Source organism: Heterodontus francisci, chromosome 6 (assembly GCF_036365525.1).
Source record: "Heterodontus francisci isolate sHetFra1 chromosome 6, sHetFra1.hap1, whole genome shotgun sequence".
Classification (NCBI taxonomy): domain Eukaryota; kingdom Metazoa; phylum Chordata; class Chondrichthyes; order Heterodontiformes; family Heterodontidae; genus Heterodontus; species Heterodontus francisci.
In genome coordinates this window covers 98,037,260-98,056,161 of record NC_090376.1, presented here as the reverse complement: position 1 = coordinate 98,056,161, position 18,902 = coordinate 98,037,260, and the positions used below count along the sequence as shown (strand labels likewise).

The following is an 18,902-nucleotide window of genomic DNA, read 5'->3' as shown; positions in this document are numbered from 1 at the left end:
GAGGGTGCAGAGGAGATTCACCAGGATGTTGCCCGGACTGGAGCATTTCAGCTATGAAAAGAGACGGAAAAGGCTAGGGTTGTTTTCCTTGGAGTAGAGAAGGCTGAGGGAGGGACATGATGAGGTATACAAAATTATGAGGGGCATTGATAGGTTAGTTAGGAAGAAACTTTTTCCCTTAACAGAGGGGTCAATAACCAGGGGGCACAGATTTAAGATAAGGGGCAGAAGGTTTAGAGGGGATTTGAGAAAAAAATTCTTACTCAGAGGGCGGTTAGAATCTGGAACGCACTGCCTGAAGAAGTGGTAGAGGCAGGAACCCGCAACATTTAAGAAGTATTTAGATGAGCACTTGAAACGCCAAAGCATACAAGACTACGGGCCAAATGCTGGAAAATGAGATTAGAATAGTTAGGTGCTCGATGGCCGACACAGACACACTGGGCGGAAAGGCCTTGTTTCTGTGCTGTATGACTCTATGACAATTTTAACCGTAATGCTTAAAGATATGACAGCTAAGTTCCAACAGTTCTATAATAAAATAACTCAAACCGACAAATACAAGAGAGAATATCATAAGGTCTAAATTGGGTTTACTGAGCATGTATATAAATGCACAGAGTCTGGTAACTTAAAGTTGGTGAGCTGTGGGCGCAAATAGCCGTGTGGAAATATGATGTGGCAGCAACGGAGACTTGGCTCAAAAAAGGCCAGGATTGGATACTAAATATTCCGGATATGAGGTGTTCAGGAAAGATAGGGAAGGAAGAAAAGGAGGAGTCGGTAGCTGTATTGATTAAGGAGAACATTACAGTACGGAAGAGAGAGGGGCCGGAATTTCACACCACCCCAGCGGGTCGGATGGTGGCATGGGGGTGGCGCAAAATTGAGCATCAGGCTCCGGGAGGCCTACCCGCCCCGATTCCGCCTCTGGACAAGTTTACGGCGGTCAGATGGGGGGTGGGAAATGGCCTGCCCGCCCGAGGCTAATCAAGACCCTTAAGTGGCCACTTAAGGGCCCTCGCCCGCCTCCACAGGTATTCATGGCAAGCAGGTGCTAGGGACGTGAAAGGCCGCCCAGTGTTAGCTGCCAGCCTTTCAGCACTCCAGGGGTGGGGCATGGCAGTCGGGCACATGGTGCCCGATTGAGAGCCACCCCCACCTCCCAACCCACCCCTGGGACCCAAGACACCCCCTCCCCGCAAACAACCACTCCAGCCTCACCAGAGAAGGACCGATCCCCCTGGTGAGGCATGCCCCGACTTACCTTCCCTCCTCGATGCACGGTGTCGGCTGGGATGCAGTCCCAGCAGTGGCCACCGCTCCCGGTGGCGCTGCTGGTACTGAGAGCTGCCGGCCCGCTGATTGGCCAGCAGCTCACAGAGGCGGGACCTCCTCCCTCAAGTGGGTGGAAATCCCGCCATGGGACAATTGAGGCCTGGGGATCCGTAAAATATGGGACGGATCCCCAGGCTAGGCAGAAGCAGGTTCGCCACCGACTTTCACGTCCGAGTCCGGCTCCCATCCATCCACCATAAAATTCCGGGCAGGATGTCCCAGAGGGGTCAAGGACAGAATTTATTTGTTTAGAGCTAAGAAATCATAGAGGTACCATTACATTGCTGGGAGCATTCCACAGGCTACCAACTAGTGGGAAGGATGTAGAGGAACAAATTTGCAAGGAAATTACAGAGTCATAGAGAGATACAGCACTGAAACAGGCCCTTGGGCCCACCAAGTCTGTGCCGACCATCAACCACCCATTAATACTAACGTACATTAATCCCATATTCCCTACCACATACCCACCTTCCCTCAATTCTCCTACCTAACCTAGGGACAATTTACAATGGCCAATTTACCTATCAACCTGCAAGTCTTTGGCTGTGGGAGGAAACCGGAGTACCCGGCAGAAACTCACAGGGAGAAATTGCAAACTCCGCCCGGTGAGGTGCAAGAATTATCGATTACTTCACTCCCTCCACCACCGACGCACAGTGGCAGCAGTGTGTACCATCTACAAGATGCACTGCAGCAACGCACCAAAGCTCCTTAGACAGCACCTTCCAAACCCGCGACCTCTACCAACTAGAAGGACAAGGGCAACAAATACACGGGAACACCACCACCTGCAAGTTTCCCTCCAAGTCACACACCATCCTGACTTGAAACTATATCGCCGTTCCTTCACTGTCGCTGGAATTCCCTTCCTAACAGCACTGTGGGTGTACCTACCCCAAATGGACTGCAGCAGTTCAAGAAGGCAGCTCACCACCACCTTCTCAAGGGCAATTAGGGATGGGCAATAAATGCTGGCCTGGCCAGTGACGCCTACATCCCATGTATGAATAAAAAATAATTCGTTATAATGGGGGACTTTTACGATCCCAGTCTATGTTAGGATAATTATTGTGTGAAGTGGAGAGAGGGGCAAGAGTTTCTAGAGTGTGTTCAGGAGAATTTTCTACATCACTAAGTTTCTAGTCCAACAAGGAAGGAGGCAGTTCTGGTTCTGGGGAATGAGGTGTTCAATTGACAGTGGGGGAACATTTAGGGGTCAGTGGCAATAAGACTTAGGTCAGCTATGGAAAAGAACAAGGAGCAATCCAGAGTAAAGATAATTAATTGGGGGGAGGGCCTACTTCAATGAGTGACAACGGATCTGGCCCAAGTAAATTGGAATCAAGGAATGGCAGGAAAAACTATGACTGAACAATGGGCTGCTTTTAAAGGGGAGTTAGCTCGGGTGCAGTCAAGGTACATTCCCACGAGGGGAAAGGTACAGCAAAAAGATCCAGAGTTCCCTGGATGATGAAAGAGATCGAACTCAAGATGAAGCAGAAAGAGGGTGCATATGACAAATGTCAGGTGGATAATACAATTGAGAACCAGGCTAAATATGGAACATTCAGAGGGAAGTGAATAAACAAATAGTAGAAGCAAAGACGGTATGAGAAGAGACTCATGGCTAACATAAAAGGGAGTCTAAAAGTGTTCTATCAGCATACAAATAATAAAAGGGTTGTAAAAGGAGTGGGACCAATTAGGGAGCTAAAAAGGGATTTGGGCATGGAGGCAGAGGACATAACTGAGGTACTAAATGAGTACTTTGCATTTACCAAATAAGATGATGCTGCCCAAGTCAGGTGGAAGAGGAGGTAGTTGAGACACTGAACTGGCTAAAAATTGATAAAGAGGAAGTATTAGATTGGCTGTCTTTCTTTAAAGTTGATAAGTCACCAGGACCAGATGAGATGCATCTATGGATACTTAGGGAAGTAAGGATGGAAATTGCATAGGGACTGGTCATAATCTTCCAATCCTCCTTTGAAACAGGGATGGTGCCAGAGGACTGAAGAATTGCAAAGTTACGCCCCTGTTCAGAAAAAGAGTTTAAAGACAAACCCAGCAACCAAAGTTTAACCTCGGTGGTGGGGAAGTTTTTGAAATGTAATTCAGGACAAAATTACTAGTCACTTGGACAAATGTAGATTAAATAAGGAAAACTAGCATGGATTTGTGAAGGGCAAATCATGTTGAACTAACTTGCTTGAGTTTTTTGATGAGGTAACAGAGAGGGTTGATGGGGGTAATGCGGTTGTTATTGCGTACATGGACTTCCAAAAGACATTTGATAAAGTGCCACATCACAGGCTTGTCAGCAAGTTGAAACCCATGGAATAAAAGGGACAGTGACAACATGATACAAAACTGGCTGAGTGACAGGAAACAGAAAGTAGCTGTGTGCATTGTTTTTTTCAACAGGAAGGAGGTATATACTTGGATTCTCCAGGGCTCCGTGTTGGGACCCCTGCTTTTCTCGATTTATATTAATGACCTAGACTTGGATGTCAGGGCAGAATTTCAAAATTTGCGGATGACTTGAAAGTATTGTGAACTGTGACAAGGATAGTGATCAATTTCAAGAGAACATAGGCTGGTAGAATGGGCAGAAAGGCAGAAGACTCAATTTAATGCAGACGAATGTGAAGCAATTCATTTTGTTAAGAACAACGAGGAGAGGCAATATAAATTGAAGGGTACAATCCTAAAGTGGGTGCAGGAGCAGAAGAACCTGGGGGTATATGTGCACAAATCATTGAAGGTTGCAGGCAGTTTGAAAAAGTGGTTAATAAAGCATATGGAAGTGTGGGCTTTACAAATAGGGGCCTAGTGAACAAAAACAAGGAAGTTAAGATAAAGTTATATAAAACATTGGTTTGGCCTCAACTGTATTGTATCCAGTTCTGGGCACCACATTTTAGAAAGGATGTGAAGGCATGAGCGCGCAGAAAACATGCACGAGAATCCTTCCAGGGATGAGGAACTTCAATTACATGGATAGATTGGAGAAGCTGAGTCTGTTCTTCTTGGAAAAGAGAAAAGATTAAGAGGAGATTTGATGGAGGTGCTCAAAATCATGAGGATTCGGACAGAACGGATGGGGAGAAACTGTTCCAATTAGCCGAAGGGTTCAGAACCAGAGGACACCAATTTAAGGTGATTGGTAAAAGCAGCACAGTGACATGAGGCAAAACATTTTACGCAGCGAGTCGTTAGGATCTGGAATGCTCTGCCTCAAGGTGTGGTGGAGACAGGTTCAATTGATGCCTTGAAAAGAAAACTGGATAATTACTTGAAATGAAAAAATTTGCAGGGTACGGGGAAAAGGCCAAGGGAATGGGACAAAGTGAGTTGCTCTTGCAGAGAGCTGGCACAGACACGACAGGCTGAATATCCTCCTTCTGTTCGACGAAAAGCAGTAGATACACATTCAATTAAAAATTTTGAATTTGAGATTGATGGATTTTTGCTAGCCAAGGGCATTAACGGATATGGAGCCTAGGGGGATAAATGGAAATAGGATACGAATCAGCCTTGATCTCATTGAATGGTGGAACAGGCTTGAAGGGTGAATGGTCTGCTGCTATTCCTATGGTTCTATTGATCTGTCCTTGGTTTCTTTCCATTCTCTGTATGCACACTATCCTTTGTTTAAATCATTGACAGGTACTGAGTCAGCTCTTTAAAAGTCTACTGATAATAACCAGCTCCGTCTCTCCACCGCTTCTCTGAACTGTGTGGACAATTCCATGTCAGAATTCCTGTCCAACATCAATTCACGGATGAGTCCCAACTTCCCGTAACTGAACATTGCGTAGACCAAAATCATTATTTTCCACCCCCATCACAACTCTGCCCTTCTGTCACTGACTCCACTGCCCCTCCCCTGCCACTCACTCAGGCTGAACCAAACTGTGCAAATCCTTGGTGTTCTCTTAGACCCAGAGTTGAGCGTAAAACCCCACAACTAATTTACCACCAAAGCCACTTCATTCCCCTCCACAATAATGTCCACTTCTGTCCAACCTCAACTTCTCTGCTGCTCATCCTCTAAAGGCTTGATCTTTCTCTCTCTCATTCACTTCACTGGCCTCTCACTCTCCATCATTCATAAAATACAATAGATCCAAAAGTCAACTGCTCATAGCCTTCCCGGTTCTATGTCCTGCTCGTCTATCCTGCCTACTCTCATTGACCCTTTTGGCTTCCATTGCTCCAGCACTTCAAATTTGAAATGCATGTTCTTGTTGTCAAATTCTTCTGCAGTCTTGTCTCTCCCTGGCTCTGCACCCTCTCCAGACTTACATTCTCAATCACATTCTTTACTCCTGCGATTTTTGACTTCTCATGCATCATCAATTTGTGTCCCATAATTGCTGGCTGAAGTATCAGCTGTCTTGACCTAACTCTTTGGAATGATTTCCTCAGGCTCTTCTGCCTGTTGTTGTTTAACCTCATATGTGTATGTATGATATTATTATTTTCTACACTGGTTATTCCTGAGAGCTCTGACTGAGATCAGTCTGGTTTTCAGGCCTTAACATTGTACAATTTTTTGTTACTTTTTTACGATTCTAATCATGAACACTGGAGTCCAGTCAGTTAATAGTCTAAACTCTCTGACTATCGAGCAAAAAATATTCATGTTTCTGATTTTTGTATCCTTGCTGTGTTTTTTTAAGTCTGCCATTGAGATTATTAATTTCTGGTGTCTTAGTTTCAACTTGCCCATTGCAGGGTGAACTTTCTATTTTCTTTCTCAAATTTGACTTTGCTTACTTCTGTATCTTGCACACAGTCTAAGTTGCTGTCTTGTACACTGAGCTGTTAATTTATCAGTCATTGTTATATGAAAAAAATGGTTTCTTTGCAGACTGGTGAATTGTTTGTTCAGTTCAGGCTCCATAAAATTCACCTTCCTTTAACAATATCTGTGTTAATCCAACCAAGTTTTTATTTTAATGTAAGATGTGTTGACTGTTTATTTGAAAACTATATTACAGAAGTTCAATCTACCAGTGAATAAATGTCCTTCAATGTAGTTAAATTCAGAAATCTTATATTGTACTTGAAGCACTTCCATTTAAAGGAAAGTAATTAGTACTCCTTTTTGGGGAAGACTTGTGGAGGCAGAAGGTTACTGCACATCATTTCTGAAAGCTTCAACATTCAAAATCCCAAATGGCTCTAGGTTAGGGTATTAAGAAAACCAATTCAGTACTAGCCTTGACTTTTCAGAACATTCATCTATTAAAAGCCTGAAATGACAGATGATTGATTAAAGACGACGGATACTGTTTGCAGCTGTGATAAAGGTCATGTTCCTTCTGTCCCATTTATAGCAGCTTCAGTAATTTGAATTTGACAATTCACTAACTAATATGATGATCCATTCTGCTTAATTTTACTAATTTGAGGATCTACCAGTTCAACACTGCAGTTCAAAGCATGCAGGACTAAAGTATTTTAAGGTCAGTAGTAATTATAATTTATTGTTACATCTTTACAGCCCTATACCCCTGATCAGTTAAGCAGATATATTTATCTTTACACTATCCATTGTTGTCAAAATTTCATACTTAAGATAAAAGCTGTTATTGTTGACAGTTTTGTCACAGTATCCATAGTTAAACCTACATTTTTAAAAATGCAGGCTGGAATTTAAACCCGGGTGGGGTGAGTGCCGTACCCATCGCCTACCTGCCCCCACTGCTATTTTACCAGCGGTGGGGGAGGTGGTAAGCGACCCACTTGCCCCAGGTCAATTGATTGGCTGACCGCTCTTGGAGGTGGAACACTCTGTCTCAGAGGGGTGGAAGCCTCAACGGAAGGCAACTAAGGGCCTGGGCCTTACAAAAAAAGCAGCACGGCTCCCAGGCTCAGTGGGGGCAGGCTCGCCCCTGACTTTTCAGCTGGTGGGCTGCGCCACCGCCTCACCGTTAAACTCCGGCCGCAGGTATACATTTGATGTAAAATGAATTCTGGGGCTTTTGAATAGTGGTATGGGTTTGCATACTATCCTTCCAGTCTACGCAATATGTTTTCATTAAATGTACTAAGAATGCTGTATGAGACCAAGTCAAAAAAAGTCAAGCTAAATTTAATGACCCAATCAAAGGTCCTGGCCGCAGGCTCAGAGGTGGGTGCCATTGCCACCCGTGATATGTGCGGCCATCCGACTACGATCACGTGGGCGGTTGGCCACTTATCAAGGTGCAGGCCCAATCCAATTACACAACGGGGACGGGCTCCAAGCCAGTGATTGCACTGTCGGATAATTCAAACGCAGGTGTTGGTGCCATATTTAAAGCGCTGCCAACCCTGCTTGTGTTGCTGCCTTTCAGTGAGGCAGTGAAACAGGAGTGCTGAATACCTGGAACCCCTCCCGCCATACAGGGACATAACACCATTGGAATGGAGCAGCAGCGACCTGGCACCATGGCTGAAACAAGACACCAAGTGGTCCCACGGTTCAGTAATGCCTCCCGGGAGATTCTCCTCCAGACTGCAAGGGAAAGGCAGGAGGTCCTCTTTCCAAGTAAGCAAGCCTGGATGGAGATCGCAGAGGATGTAAGCAGCTGCGGGATCACCCCACGCAACTGGGTCCAATGCCGGAAGAGAGTGAGTGACCTCTTTCATTTTGCCCAGGTGCTTTCTCCATACCTATCTTACCTTTTGGGCCTGCATGTGGCAACGTGGGAGGGAGTGTGGAACCTGAGGTGAGCCACCCTCGGACAAGGGGTGTGGGTTTGCCTGGTCAGTATATTTCTCACACTAACTGTTCCTTAGGAATGTGTCATGTCTGGGTGATGAGATAAGAAGAGTGTTTTTGAAGCATAATGTCTCTTTTTGTTATTGCGTTGTACCAGCTGCAAGGCCAATGGTGAGATAGATATGTAAACGAAGGATTGAAAATTACTGTATCTTATTCATTTAGAGCAAAAACTGAATTGTAATATTATTGGTGCTTTAGAATGCAAATTAAGGATTGAACTATTGTTGTAAGATTATTGGTTGCAGAATAGTATAATTGCCATTGTTTTACAGAAATTCTTCATAACATCGCACTGAGTCTCAATGTGAGCTCTACTGTGTTTGTTCTCCTTGTGTACAAGTTAATAAAAGTCGGTTGCGAGTACTCCCCGTGCCAAGTCTGATTATTTTACTACAGTTTCTTCGACAGGAGCACTACCTGGGGAGAGAGTTACCAAAAAGGCACTGGCAAAGGATTCAGCATCACCACATCCTCGCAGATGCAAGGCTGCATCTCGGTACAGGCTATCTTCGTTCACAGCTCACCCCGTTACATCCCTGGAGAGTGGATGTTGGGAGAAGCCATGTAGGAAACCCCATCTGGAGACAAGAGGCTGCCGCTAGCATAACTGTTCTCTTGCTCTTCCTGCAAAGTCTTACTATGTCCCGCTTTCCACTTGCAGGACAAACAGGCCCATAGCACGAGGGAGACCTCCATGACTGGCAGGGGCCTCCCACATCTTCGGTCGCTGTCGACAGCTGAGGAGCAGGCACTGAACCTACCAGGAGCCCAGGGCAGCTGTTCAATAGCGGATGGTGAAACAGGAATCTCTGCACAAGAAAGTGAGGATTATGTGCATATGTCCTCTACCACACTTCTGGAGATCCACATCTTGCATACTTGGCATGAGGAGATCTGAACAAACTAACCCACAAATGCTTGTGTTTTCTCATGCAGGACATCAGCAGGAGGCTCACGTTGATGGTATGACAGGGGGACAGCTGTTGACCTCTGAGATGGAGGAGGAGCAGTCAGAGGATGTACCATCACATCATTCTCCTGCACCTTCCACCAGCACAGATACTTTCACCTCGGTAGGTATGCATTTGGCCTTAGATTCAGGGTCACGAGCTGGTGAGAGCACCAGAGATGTGCCTGAACAGCTGACTGAGGCTGTGACCGCCGAGGCTACTGACAGTCGGAGGACTGTGGGTGGCCAGGCCCATGCTGAGGGCCAGGCTCATGACGTGCCTCTGATGTCAACAGCACAGAGCACAGGATATGCTGGAGTTGCAGAGAGAGGCAAGGGAACATCTGACAGAGATGCCAGAGGTAATGTGCGATCATGAGCAGACGATGGAAGAATCCATCCGTACTGTGAGTGCTGCCATGTCTCAGGTGTGTAAGCACATGGCTTCCTCCATCGAGGTTGGCGACCCACTTGGAGAGCCAGATTTCACAGCTGCGCACAGACCTGCACACCATTGCCTTGGCCACAAGTTCAACTCAGCAGTTGAGTTGAAGGCAAGGAGAGAGGAGGACAAGGCGCCTGGAGTCCTCTCCAAGTCCTCCTCCTCCTCCTCTGGTCAACAGGGAGGTTCAAGCGAGCCTTGAAAGGGAGGTGGAGAGGCTGACCTCCATATCTGCGGGCTCCACTCAGGGCGCTCTGAATGTGAACAGCAGCTCCTCAGTCCCTCTGCCAGTGAGTCCAGCTCCAGTAGCTGCAATGACTGAGTGGAGTCCTGCACCTGTGCAACAACCCCTTCGCCAGCTGGGGCCTTCCAGGCCTCAGGCAGCCAGACGGCTGCCACTGAAGTTATCTCAGGCCAAGCGACGGCCAAATCAGCAGCCTGCCTCCACCCTGGCTGCTCGTGCACGGCTCACACCTTAGGCAACCTTCCTCAGTTATCAAGTTCAAATCTAGAAAGCCAGTGGGTGAAGGACATAACTGCAGCCAATCTTTATATTTCTTTACAGTGTTACACATGACAATCATGCACCTTCTAACTCAACAACCAGTTTTAGTCTGTGTCTATTTATAGCAGCCTCAAGTGAATGCCCAGTTAATTGCCCACCACCTGCATACACTTAAGTACCGTTCATAGATAATTAACAGCAATGAAACCAAAACAGCACAGTACTCATCGAAGTCCGAAATAATGATCCAAAGACTTGTTTGCTCTTATACTCCAATTCCTTTGTAACAAAAGCTAACGGACCATTTGCCTTCCTAATTACCTGCACGTTAACTTTGTGATCCATATATGAAGTCCCTCTGAATGCAAACATTTCCAGTCTCTCACCATTCAAAGAAAAATTCTGCTTTTTTATTTTTCCTAGTCAAGTGGATAACATCACACTTCACCACATTGTATTCCATCTGCCACGTTCTTGCTTCCTCCCGCAACCTATCTACATCCCTCTGAAGCCTTTTTGCATCCTCCTCACTGCTTACTTCCCCAACTAACTTTGTATTGTCTGCAAGCTATTAGATCAAACCTATTCATTTCTATCTGTGCCAGTAATTGATCTAATTTATTGTGAATGCTTCACTCAGTTATAGTGCCTTTAAGCTTTTTCCATGTCGTCACCTTAGTCACTAATGCCCTTGGTTACACTTGCATTCCCTTCTTGCCCCATTCTGCGTGTTACCCAAAATGCTGCTCTGCTCCCTTGATATTTAATTTGCTGCTTTTGAATTTACCCTTTCCTGAATCCTTCCACCCTACCTTCATTAGTTTAAAGCCCTGTCTATTGCCCTAGTTTGCCAGGACACTGGTCCGAGCCCAGTTTAAGTGGAGCTCATCCCAACGAAGCAACTCCCTCTTTCTCCAGTACTGGTGCCAGTGGCCCACATAGCATCATCCTGCCAGCCACACCACTCTTTCAGCCAAGCATTTAACCTTCTAATTTGTTTATCCCCTTGGCAATTGGCATGTGGTTCAGGTAACAATCCAGAGATTATACCTTTGAAGTTCTGCTTTTTAATTTGGACCCAAACCCTTCAAACTTTCTCAGAACATTATTCCTAGTTCTACATATGTCATTGGTTCCTATGTGGACCATGACAACTGGATCCTCCCCCTCCAACTCCAAGTTCTTCCACAGCCACGAACATTAATTCATGTCTTTCTTGGCATTCAAATATCCAAATCCAGATTGGTAGTTGCTTCGGAAATGGCTTGGTATATGTCTCAAATGCTGCCAACAACAAAAGTAGGCACTGATTTACAATATGATCCAGGGTGTCCACAAATAAATTGTCACTCATGTCTCATCTCCCAGAAATGTAACAGAACAATCGCATCTGATGTTTTGAGATCGTTTAGTACAGACCATTGTTTCCAGGTGGATCGAAACCTGGGAATTCTTTTTTGGGGCCAACAATCAGGTGCTTGTTTGGGACATTACCATTGCCCCAGAAGTCTCATCAGTGCGCCTAAATATTAAATGGGGACACATTTGGAGCAGCCACAATCAGCCATGATCATAATGAATGGCGGAGCAGGCTCGAAGGGCCGAATGGCCTACTCCTGCTCCTATTTTCTATGTTTCTATTAGCCCACTCACAAAAAGGCTGGCAAATTTCAGATGTGAATTTGAAAGTTCTCATGAATTGCAAGTTTAGGTTAGTCATGGTCCATTTGTACTCAAAAGCTGCACATCTCTCTCCGATTTTAGATGGTGGCAGTGGTATGAGCTACAGTGGACGACCACTGAATGGATGTTGATTTCATCCTTTAACTATGATTCACATTGTGGCATGAAGTAGTGCATCCAAAATTTGATGTGAACTGCCCACTCAGACTGGAAAGCGCTATTCAGCAGTAGAGTCAACCAGTGTTGGAATCACTCTTCGAAGTGTGCACAAATTGACACCCCACTATTTGCCCCCAATTTTTAAAACATGACTGGTACTTGCTTTTACTGTTTCACAAGTCTTTTCCAATGAGTGTTAAAAGTGAAGTTCCTATCCATGGTTAAACACAAATCTTTCTAACAAGGTTAATTTCAGACCTGTTATCTGCAAAAGGTGACACTCAGTGGTTCTCAGGCAACTTTGTTGTTTCGGTGAAAAGCTCTTAGCACAGTTTGAAGCGATAAGGCAGCGCTGCCAATGTTCTGAGTATTCAATCATTAACTTCAGGTCGATAGAGAATCTCGACTATGGTGGTGAGGTCTATATACTTGTGTCACAAAGACAACGTCGTCAGCATAATTGCATTCAGGAAGTCACTGATGTAAATGTTGATAAGTAAACAAGCCAGAACAGATCCTCAAGGTAGGGAAGCATTGAGGGTGCTGTGTTCAAATGGCCTGCTTGTTCAAAAGGACACACCATCTATTGTGGCCGAACATTGTGGCCAAAGTCACTTGGTAACACAGCATTTGACTTGAGCAACAGCCCATATCTCTATACCGTATCGTAGGCAGCAGATAAATATTTCAGCACTGTTTCAGTTGTCAGATTGTGCTGGAAAGTTGTCTCATAATTGCTAGAACCTTGTTGCAGCAACTTGAAATAAAAACAGTAAGTGTTGGAAATACACAGCAGGTCTCGCAGCATCTGTGGAGAAAGAAACAGAGGTAACGTTTCGGGTCTGTGACCTTTCAACAGTTCTGAAACCAGAGACCTGAAATGTTAACTCTTTCTCTCTTCACAGATGTTGCCAGACCTGCGTGTATTTCCAGCATTTCATTTTTATTTCAGATTTCTAGCATCTGCAATACTTCGTTATTATTGCAGCACCTTGAACTCCATCTGAAAAACTTTTCTGCTTCTTTGTCACGATAGCCTTAAAGATAGGGTTACGGCGAGCCTGTAAAACCTTTAACTTGCGAGTTATGGAGAGCAGTGATATTGGGCATTAGCTGGCGGTATCATATGATGGCTTCTCATATTTGTGATGGCTTATGATCATCACCTCAAGCCAGCTTTTTGGAATCTACCCTGTAAAATCTAAGAATGCATAGATCTGTCACCCATGCTTGTCCTTCTGGCCCAAAATTCTTTTAAGATTTCAGAGTAAACACTACCCTGCCTGCAGCTTTTCTGCAAGACCCATGCGGGTCATGCTTACTTCTTCTTTCGTACATGGGGATGCTATTGGTAAAGTGGCAATGGCATTTAGAAAACCTTTTCAGCCTTCTGTCTCGTAATTTGTCACCTGTGCACCTTCAAGTAAATTGGTCTGTTACAGTAAATTATCAGATGAAAAATCAATGACATTAATAAATTAATTTTAGAATACAACTAAACAAATTCTCTCTAATTAAATGTACATAAAAAGGAGAGGAAACAATGGAAAAAATAATTCTCCCCCCCCCCCACCCCCAAATTTAACAGGATCTTATTGCCCACTCCAATGCGAATTTTCAACAAGGGACAATGCTACATTCTTGTTGGTCATAATGAGTCAGTTGGATATTCCTTCTTACTTGCAACAACTTGCTGCAATTCCTTTCTTTCTTGGGGGCAATGTCATGATGCGCTTGCTTCCAAAACAATTTTGATGCAGCATTCACATCAAGAACACACTTTTTTGTCACAGGAACTGAAAGCAATACTTTGTTGTGAAAATCTTGTACACTAGCGAAAGTAAATTCAATTTTCAACTTATCAATAAAGCCCTTGAAAATTATTTGAATTCACTCCCAATATCCTGTTGAACTTCGAACTAGCACAAGTTAGAAGCATGCTTGTCAATTACATATCATGAAAGCACTGAGATAATTAATTTATATTTATGACAAATTTACTATGACATTAAATTTGCTTTATTTTTGCTACCTAAATAAATTAAGCTTCAATATTAAATATGAAAACATACAAAAAAATCTATGTTGTGTGCACATCATTGTTTGGATTAATGAAGTACGGCAAGTTAATAATTGAAGCAATAAATGTAGAATTAAACAGTGTAATAGTTTTTCCTCGGTATTATTTAGCTGCTAAAAGTATTGTATGCTTTATTGCAACTTATTTTCTAGAGCCAGTCTAAGTTACAAAGGGCCTTTATATTCACTCACTAATTACTACAATACACGCACTCTGACTGGTCAGTTGATAGATGTGCATGCAACAGGGTCATTAAAACCACAACATCCCAGTTTCAATTTCCATTTTATACTGAGTTCACTTACATCTACTACAGTAGCATTCGGGCACCCCAGCAGGTCTGTACAAGGGCAAGAAAGTGGGAAAACAGCCAGGATTTACAATTTATCAATGTGATGTTTACAATGTGTGCTTCTCGACATCTTTTGCCTTCTGCCTCTCTGTTTCACAGCGGTCAATCATTATCATGTATACATTTTATAACTATCAATTCAGTTTACAATTATGGATAATTAGAAGCTTTCCCTTTGCTTTCTAAATATATTTTTTTTTAATTCATATGACGATGAGAAAAGAATGCACGTCACTGCATCTAGTTCTCGGCTATCACAGGTGTTAACAATTTGAATGTTTACATTTTCTGACTAACATATAACAAGTGATATTCAAGTGACAGTGGTTTCTTGCTTGCTTTCAAAATTCAACTTGTTACTTTTCATAAAAAAGAAACTCCTTTAAGGATGAGGAAAGACACTGATGGTAATAGGCTTTCTGAACTTTTAGAGTACAAGGGTATTGGAAAAATAATTATCCACATTTTGTGTAACTCCCAGTTAATAAATTCTAGATCTCGTCTTATTGATGTTCACTGTAAACTAGTTTCCAAAGGCAAATCCACATTTCCCATGAACCAAAAGATTTTAAGTATTCAAAAGGACAAGTGTAGCATACATCAGGATTAACAATAAATATACCTTTTCACCAGAGTTATCCAACAGAGGTCTTATGAAATATCCAATATATATTCCTTATTACTTTGATAGGATGAAAAATAATGTGCTTTTGGAGAATATAGTTTAGACTCAAAGTAGAAATCAGATTTATTACAGGAAAATAAAATGTACACCAAAGTTAAAATAGGGCATCAGAGAAATAGTAACACTGCTTAACTTAAACTTCTTTTCTCAAACCAAACTATCAGAATTCTTACGTTACACAAAGCCATTATGTTCTGCATGATAGCCACTAGTCATTGGTCACTCATATTCAAGAGATAATAAACATTAAAATGACAAAGCTGCAACTAATTTCCTGAGGCGACATAAATTTCCTTTTAAAAGTTTATTACTTAAGTCAAACAAACAAAATACATCTGAATTCAAAGAAAACAGTTAACATTTTCTCACCATATATTCATTGTAAGATCACATAAGATATGTAGTACAGGAATGTGACCAACAGAATAGCTAGAAATACAGAAGAGTGCAATCCATGTAAACATAGTTTTATAATGTTTATCCATGAGCAATATCAGTAGATCTCATTTAAATTACTTGCAAAAAAAAACCAGTTGGTGGACTTGACTTCACTTAACTTAAAGAAAGCAAAAGTTAGTTAAACTTCAGGGTGCTCAGCTGGCTGACATCTAGAAAGACCAATTGTGTGCACAGAGGATCTTAATGGTTCAACTGTGCCCATTTCTTAAAAGAAAATGTATTGATATTCATGCCACATAACGATAAAGAATTAAGAAAGCTTCACATTTCACTTACGATATTGGAAGTTGCACCAATGTAATGCACAACCATTTCCCTTTTCGTACTCATGTCCTTCTCACGCAGTGGAGCCTTTCGTTCTTCACTTAAATTCATATCTTCCTGTGAAGATAACAATTGGCTAAAGTTAACTTGCTGAAACGCTGCATATTGCTCCGAGTTATTAGTTATGACAATCATGCAAAACCTATCCTGAAACCTATATTTACTGGTGTCACCACATACCTATTATGACATTTAGAAATCAGCTTTTAACTGATTTCCACTTATAAATTCCCAAATTCTTGAGCGGTGCTGAAACCCTTACCCTCTAAAGTTGAGCAAGAAGTTTCCCAATACTTTCTTCTCAAAAGTCAGATCTGGATGTGTGAGGATCAAAAGAGCTCGCACTTATATAGTGCTTCTTTTCTCGTATTCTCAGACTGTCCCACGTATTTCACAGCCAATAAAGTGCTTTTTTATTTAATAGAAGTACATTTGTTGTTGTTATGTAGGCAAATTCAACAGCCATTCTGTGCGCAAAAAGGTTCCACAAATACCAAGAACCAAATCATCTGTTGGAACTATGTCAACTGAGATAAATACTGGCCAGGACACAAGCAGAACCCTCTGCTCTTGCCTGAACAGCAGAATTGGATATTTTATATCCACCTGAAGATGAGTCGCAATTTAAAGTCTCATGTAAAAGCCAGCACCTAAGATAGTGCAGCAATCTCTCAGAAAAACACCAAAGTGTCAGCCTAGATAAAGAGACTCCAGTCTCTAGAGTCTCTAGTTGCAACCTAAAATTTCTGACTTGAGCAAAAATGCAATGACAGAACTAAAGCTGACTAGTCAAATCTATTACATCTGCAAACACACTGTGTACTGTGCTTAAGCCACTGCTTTAATGCAAGTGCATCTCTGGACCATGATTTTCAGCATGAGACAAAGGTTGTGCAGTTCAGATACTTTTCATTTAAGAAAGAGGCCCTTGATCAAGTTCGGCACTGTTTGTGAGGACATTATTATTAATACTGCAGCAGATGTCACTCTTTCATTCCTAGTTAGGTATGCAGCAAAGAACAGCAGTGCAGTGACACAATTACTGTTCTGATAGTCCCCTAAAGATAAAGGTCAACAAAGACAGATTTAAGTTACACATCGATGTATAAGTTACTAACAGAAAGATCATAACTATTACCTCCCACAGCCAAAGACTTGCAGGTGATAGGTAAATTGGCCATTGTAAATTGCCCCTAGTGTAGGTAGGTGGTAGGGAATATGGGATTACTGGAGGGTTAGTATAAATGGGTGGTTCTTGGTCGGCACAGACTCAGTGGGCCGAAGGGCCTGTTTCAGTGCTGTATCTCTAAACAAAATAAATAAAAATAAAATGTACCTATTGTTACGACCCAGTGAGAAAGCGGTCTAGGGTTCCCTTTCAGCATTCACCTGGTCTTACTGTAACAGGGTTTAATTTTAAACACACCTTGTTTTTAGCTCCCCCTTGGTGAATCTTTGTTCACCGCTTTCCAATTGTGAGGCAAAGAAACCAGCACAAACAGGTTTTCTTAGGTTTCAAGAAAAGTTGAAATTTATTAAACTTAAACTCCAATTCGGTTGATGCCTACGGATACACGCCGCGCCCACGCTAGCATGCATATGTGATACGTACATGCAAATAGTGACAGAAAAGAGAAGAAAAATAAAGTGGAAAAGTTTGAGGCAATATCTGAAGAGTTTTTGTTACAGTTCTTCGAGCTCACTGTAAAGTCCTTGATTGTAGGTAGATCTTGCCTTTCATTGGAGCCCAGTATTCTTCTTAAACCTTGTTCGCTGTAGGAGACTTTTCTCTCTTGGGTTCATGTGTCTTCAGTAGATTCAGAGACTTGTGAGAAAGAGATGGGAGCAGACAGGAGAGATCTTCTCAGTTTAAGAGCAAACAGACACACTCAGTTCAAACTGTTCGGACAATTCAGAAAACCCCAGGTTGCCAAGCAGGTTAGTCTTGTGACTAACTGGTCTGACCATGTCTTGGATTACAGCAGTCTCTGGAATGCTCCACAATACCTGGTGATCAAGGTCGATTGTGGGTTGAATGCATCAAGGAATGGTCCTCTGTCCTTCCAATCACCGTCCGTTAACATGCAAATGTCTTTTCCAGCCACAGCTGATCTGTTTCACAAGTCCTTTCTTCACCCCAGTAACAGTTTAAAATCAAGGTTCATGACAAAATTAGTGTGCCTCATTCTCGGCAGGTGGGGGCCTAGCATGACACTATGCATGAGCTCCCAAAAATTTTATGATCCCACCAGAGTCACAGAAGCAAGTTATACTCACGAATGTTTCTGTTCTTAAAAAAAAAGCAAAAGATCATCATAATTGAATAATGGCAGTGCAGTGTCCCAGAAACCTGGCCTCAACCCCTTTTGAGGACAAAGCCAAGCAAGGACAGTCTTGCTTGCAGAACCCACTGGTGAAACAAATAAATAGTTCTGTCTGTACCTTGTAATCAAGTCTTTAAACATTGACATTGCTCTTGACAAAAGGTCAAAGGCTGCCCAGTGGCACTGTGTTTCAACTGATTAGTTGCAAGATTTAAGAGACAGCTGGAACCAACTGTTCTCATTTCCAACCCTAAGATTGTCATTAAAACTGCTAACAAGAGTGACACTGTTGTTGATTGGTGAACTTCAACATAGCAGAGGCCGAGTGCCAACTTTCTGACACTTCCTCTTCTCTCCCCCTGGACCATGACCCCATCACCAAGCAACAAGCCATCGTTTCCCAGATCATCACTGATCTCATCTCTGGAAATCGGATCTCCACTGACTCCAACCTCATTCAAACAAAACCCGGACAGCTCACATCTACTGCCTTCTCAAGATTCCCAAAAAGGACTGTCCTGGTAGACCCATCATTTTAGCCTGTTATTGCCCCACTGAACAGATTTCTTCCTATCTCGACTCTACTTTTCCTCCTTCATCCAGTTTCTTCACACCTCCATTCACCGTTCTTCTGACACCTTCAGCAACTTCAACAGTTCGCGTTTCCTGGCCCAAAGCCTCTCCTTTTCACCATGGACGCCCAATCCTGAAATATATCCATCCCTGACCAGGATGGCCCGAGGGCCTTCCGCTTCTTTAAATGGAGGGCCAACCAGTCCCCCATCCACCACCAACCTCCTCTGCCTGGCTGAACTTTTTTT

General features: G+C 43.0%; 1 protein-coding gene across 1 annotated transcript in view; it reads right to left on the bottom strand.

Annotated features, from left to right (window-relative positions):
• LOC137371466 (protein diaphanous homolog 3-like) overlaps positions 1-18,902 on the bottom strand; it is a 908,603-nt gene that overhangs the window by 783,031 nt on the left and 106,670 nt on the right. Inside the window, exon 4 of the mRNA XM_068034108.1 lies at positions 15,710-15,814. Coding sequence (XP_067890209.1) covers positions 15,710-15,814 — 105 coding nt within the window. The remainder of the gene's footprint in view (positions 1-15,709; positions 15,815-18,902) is intronic.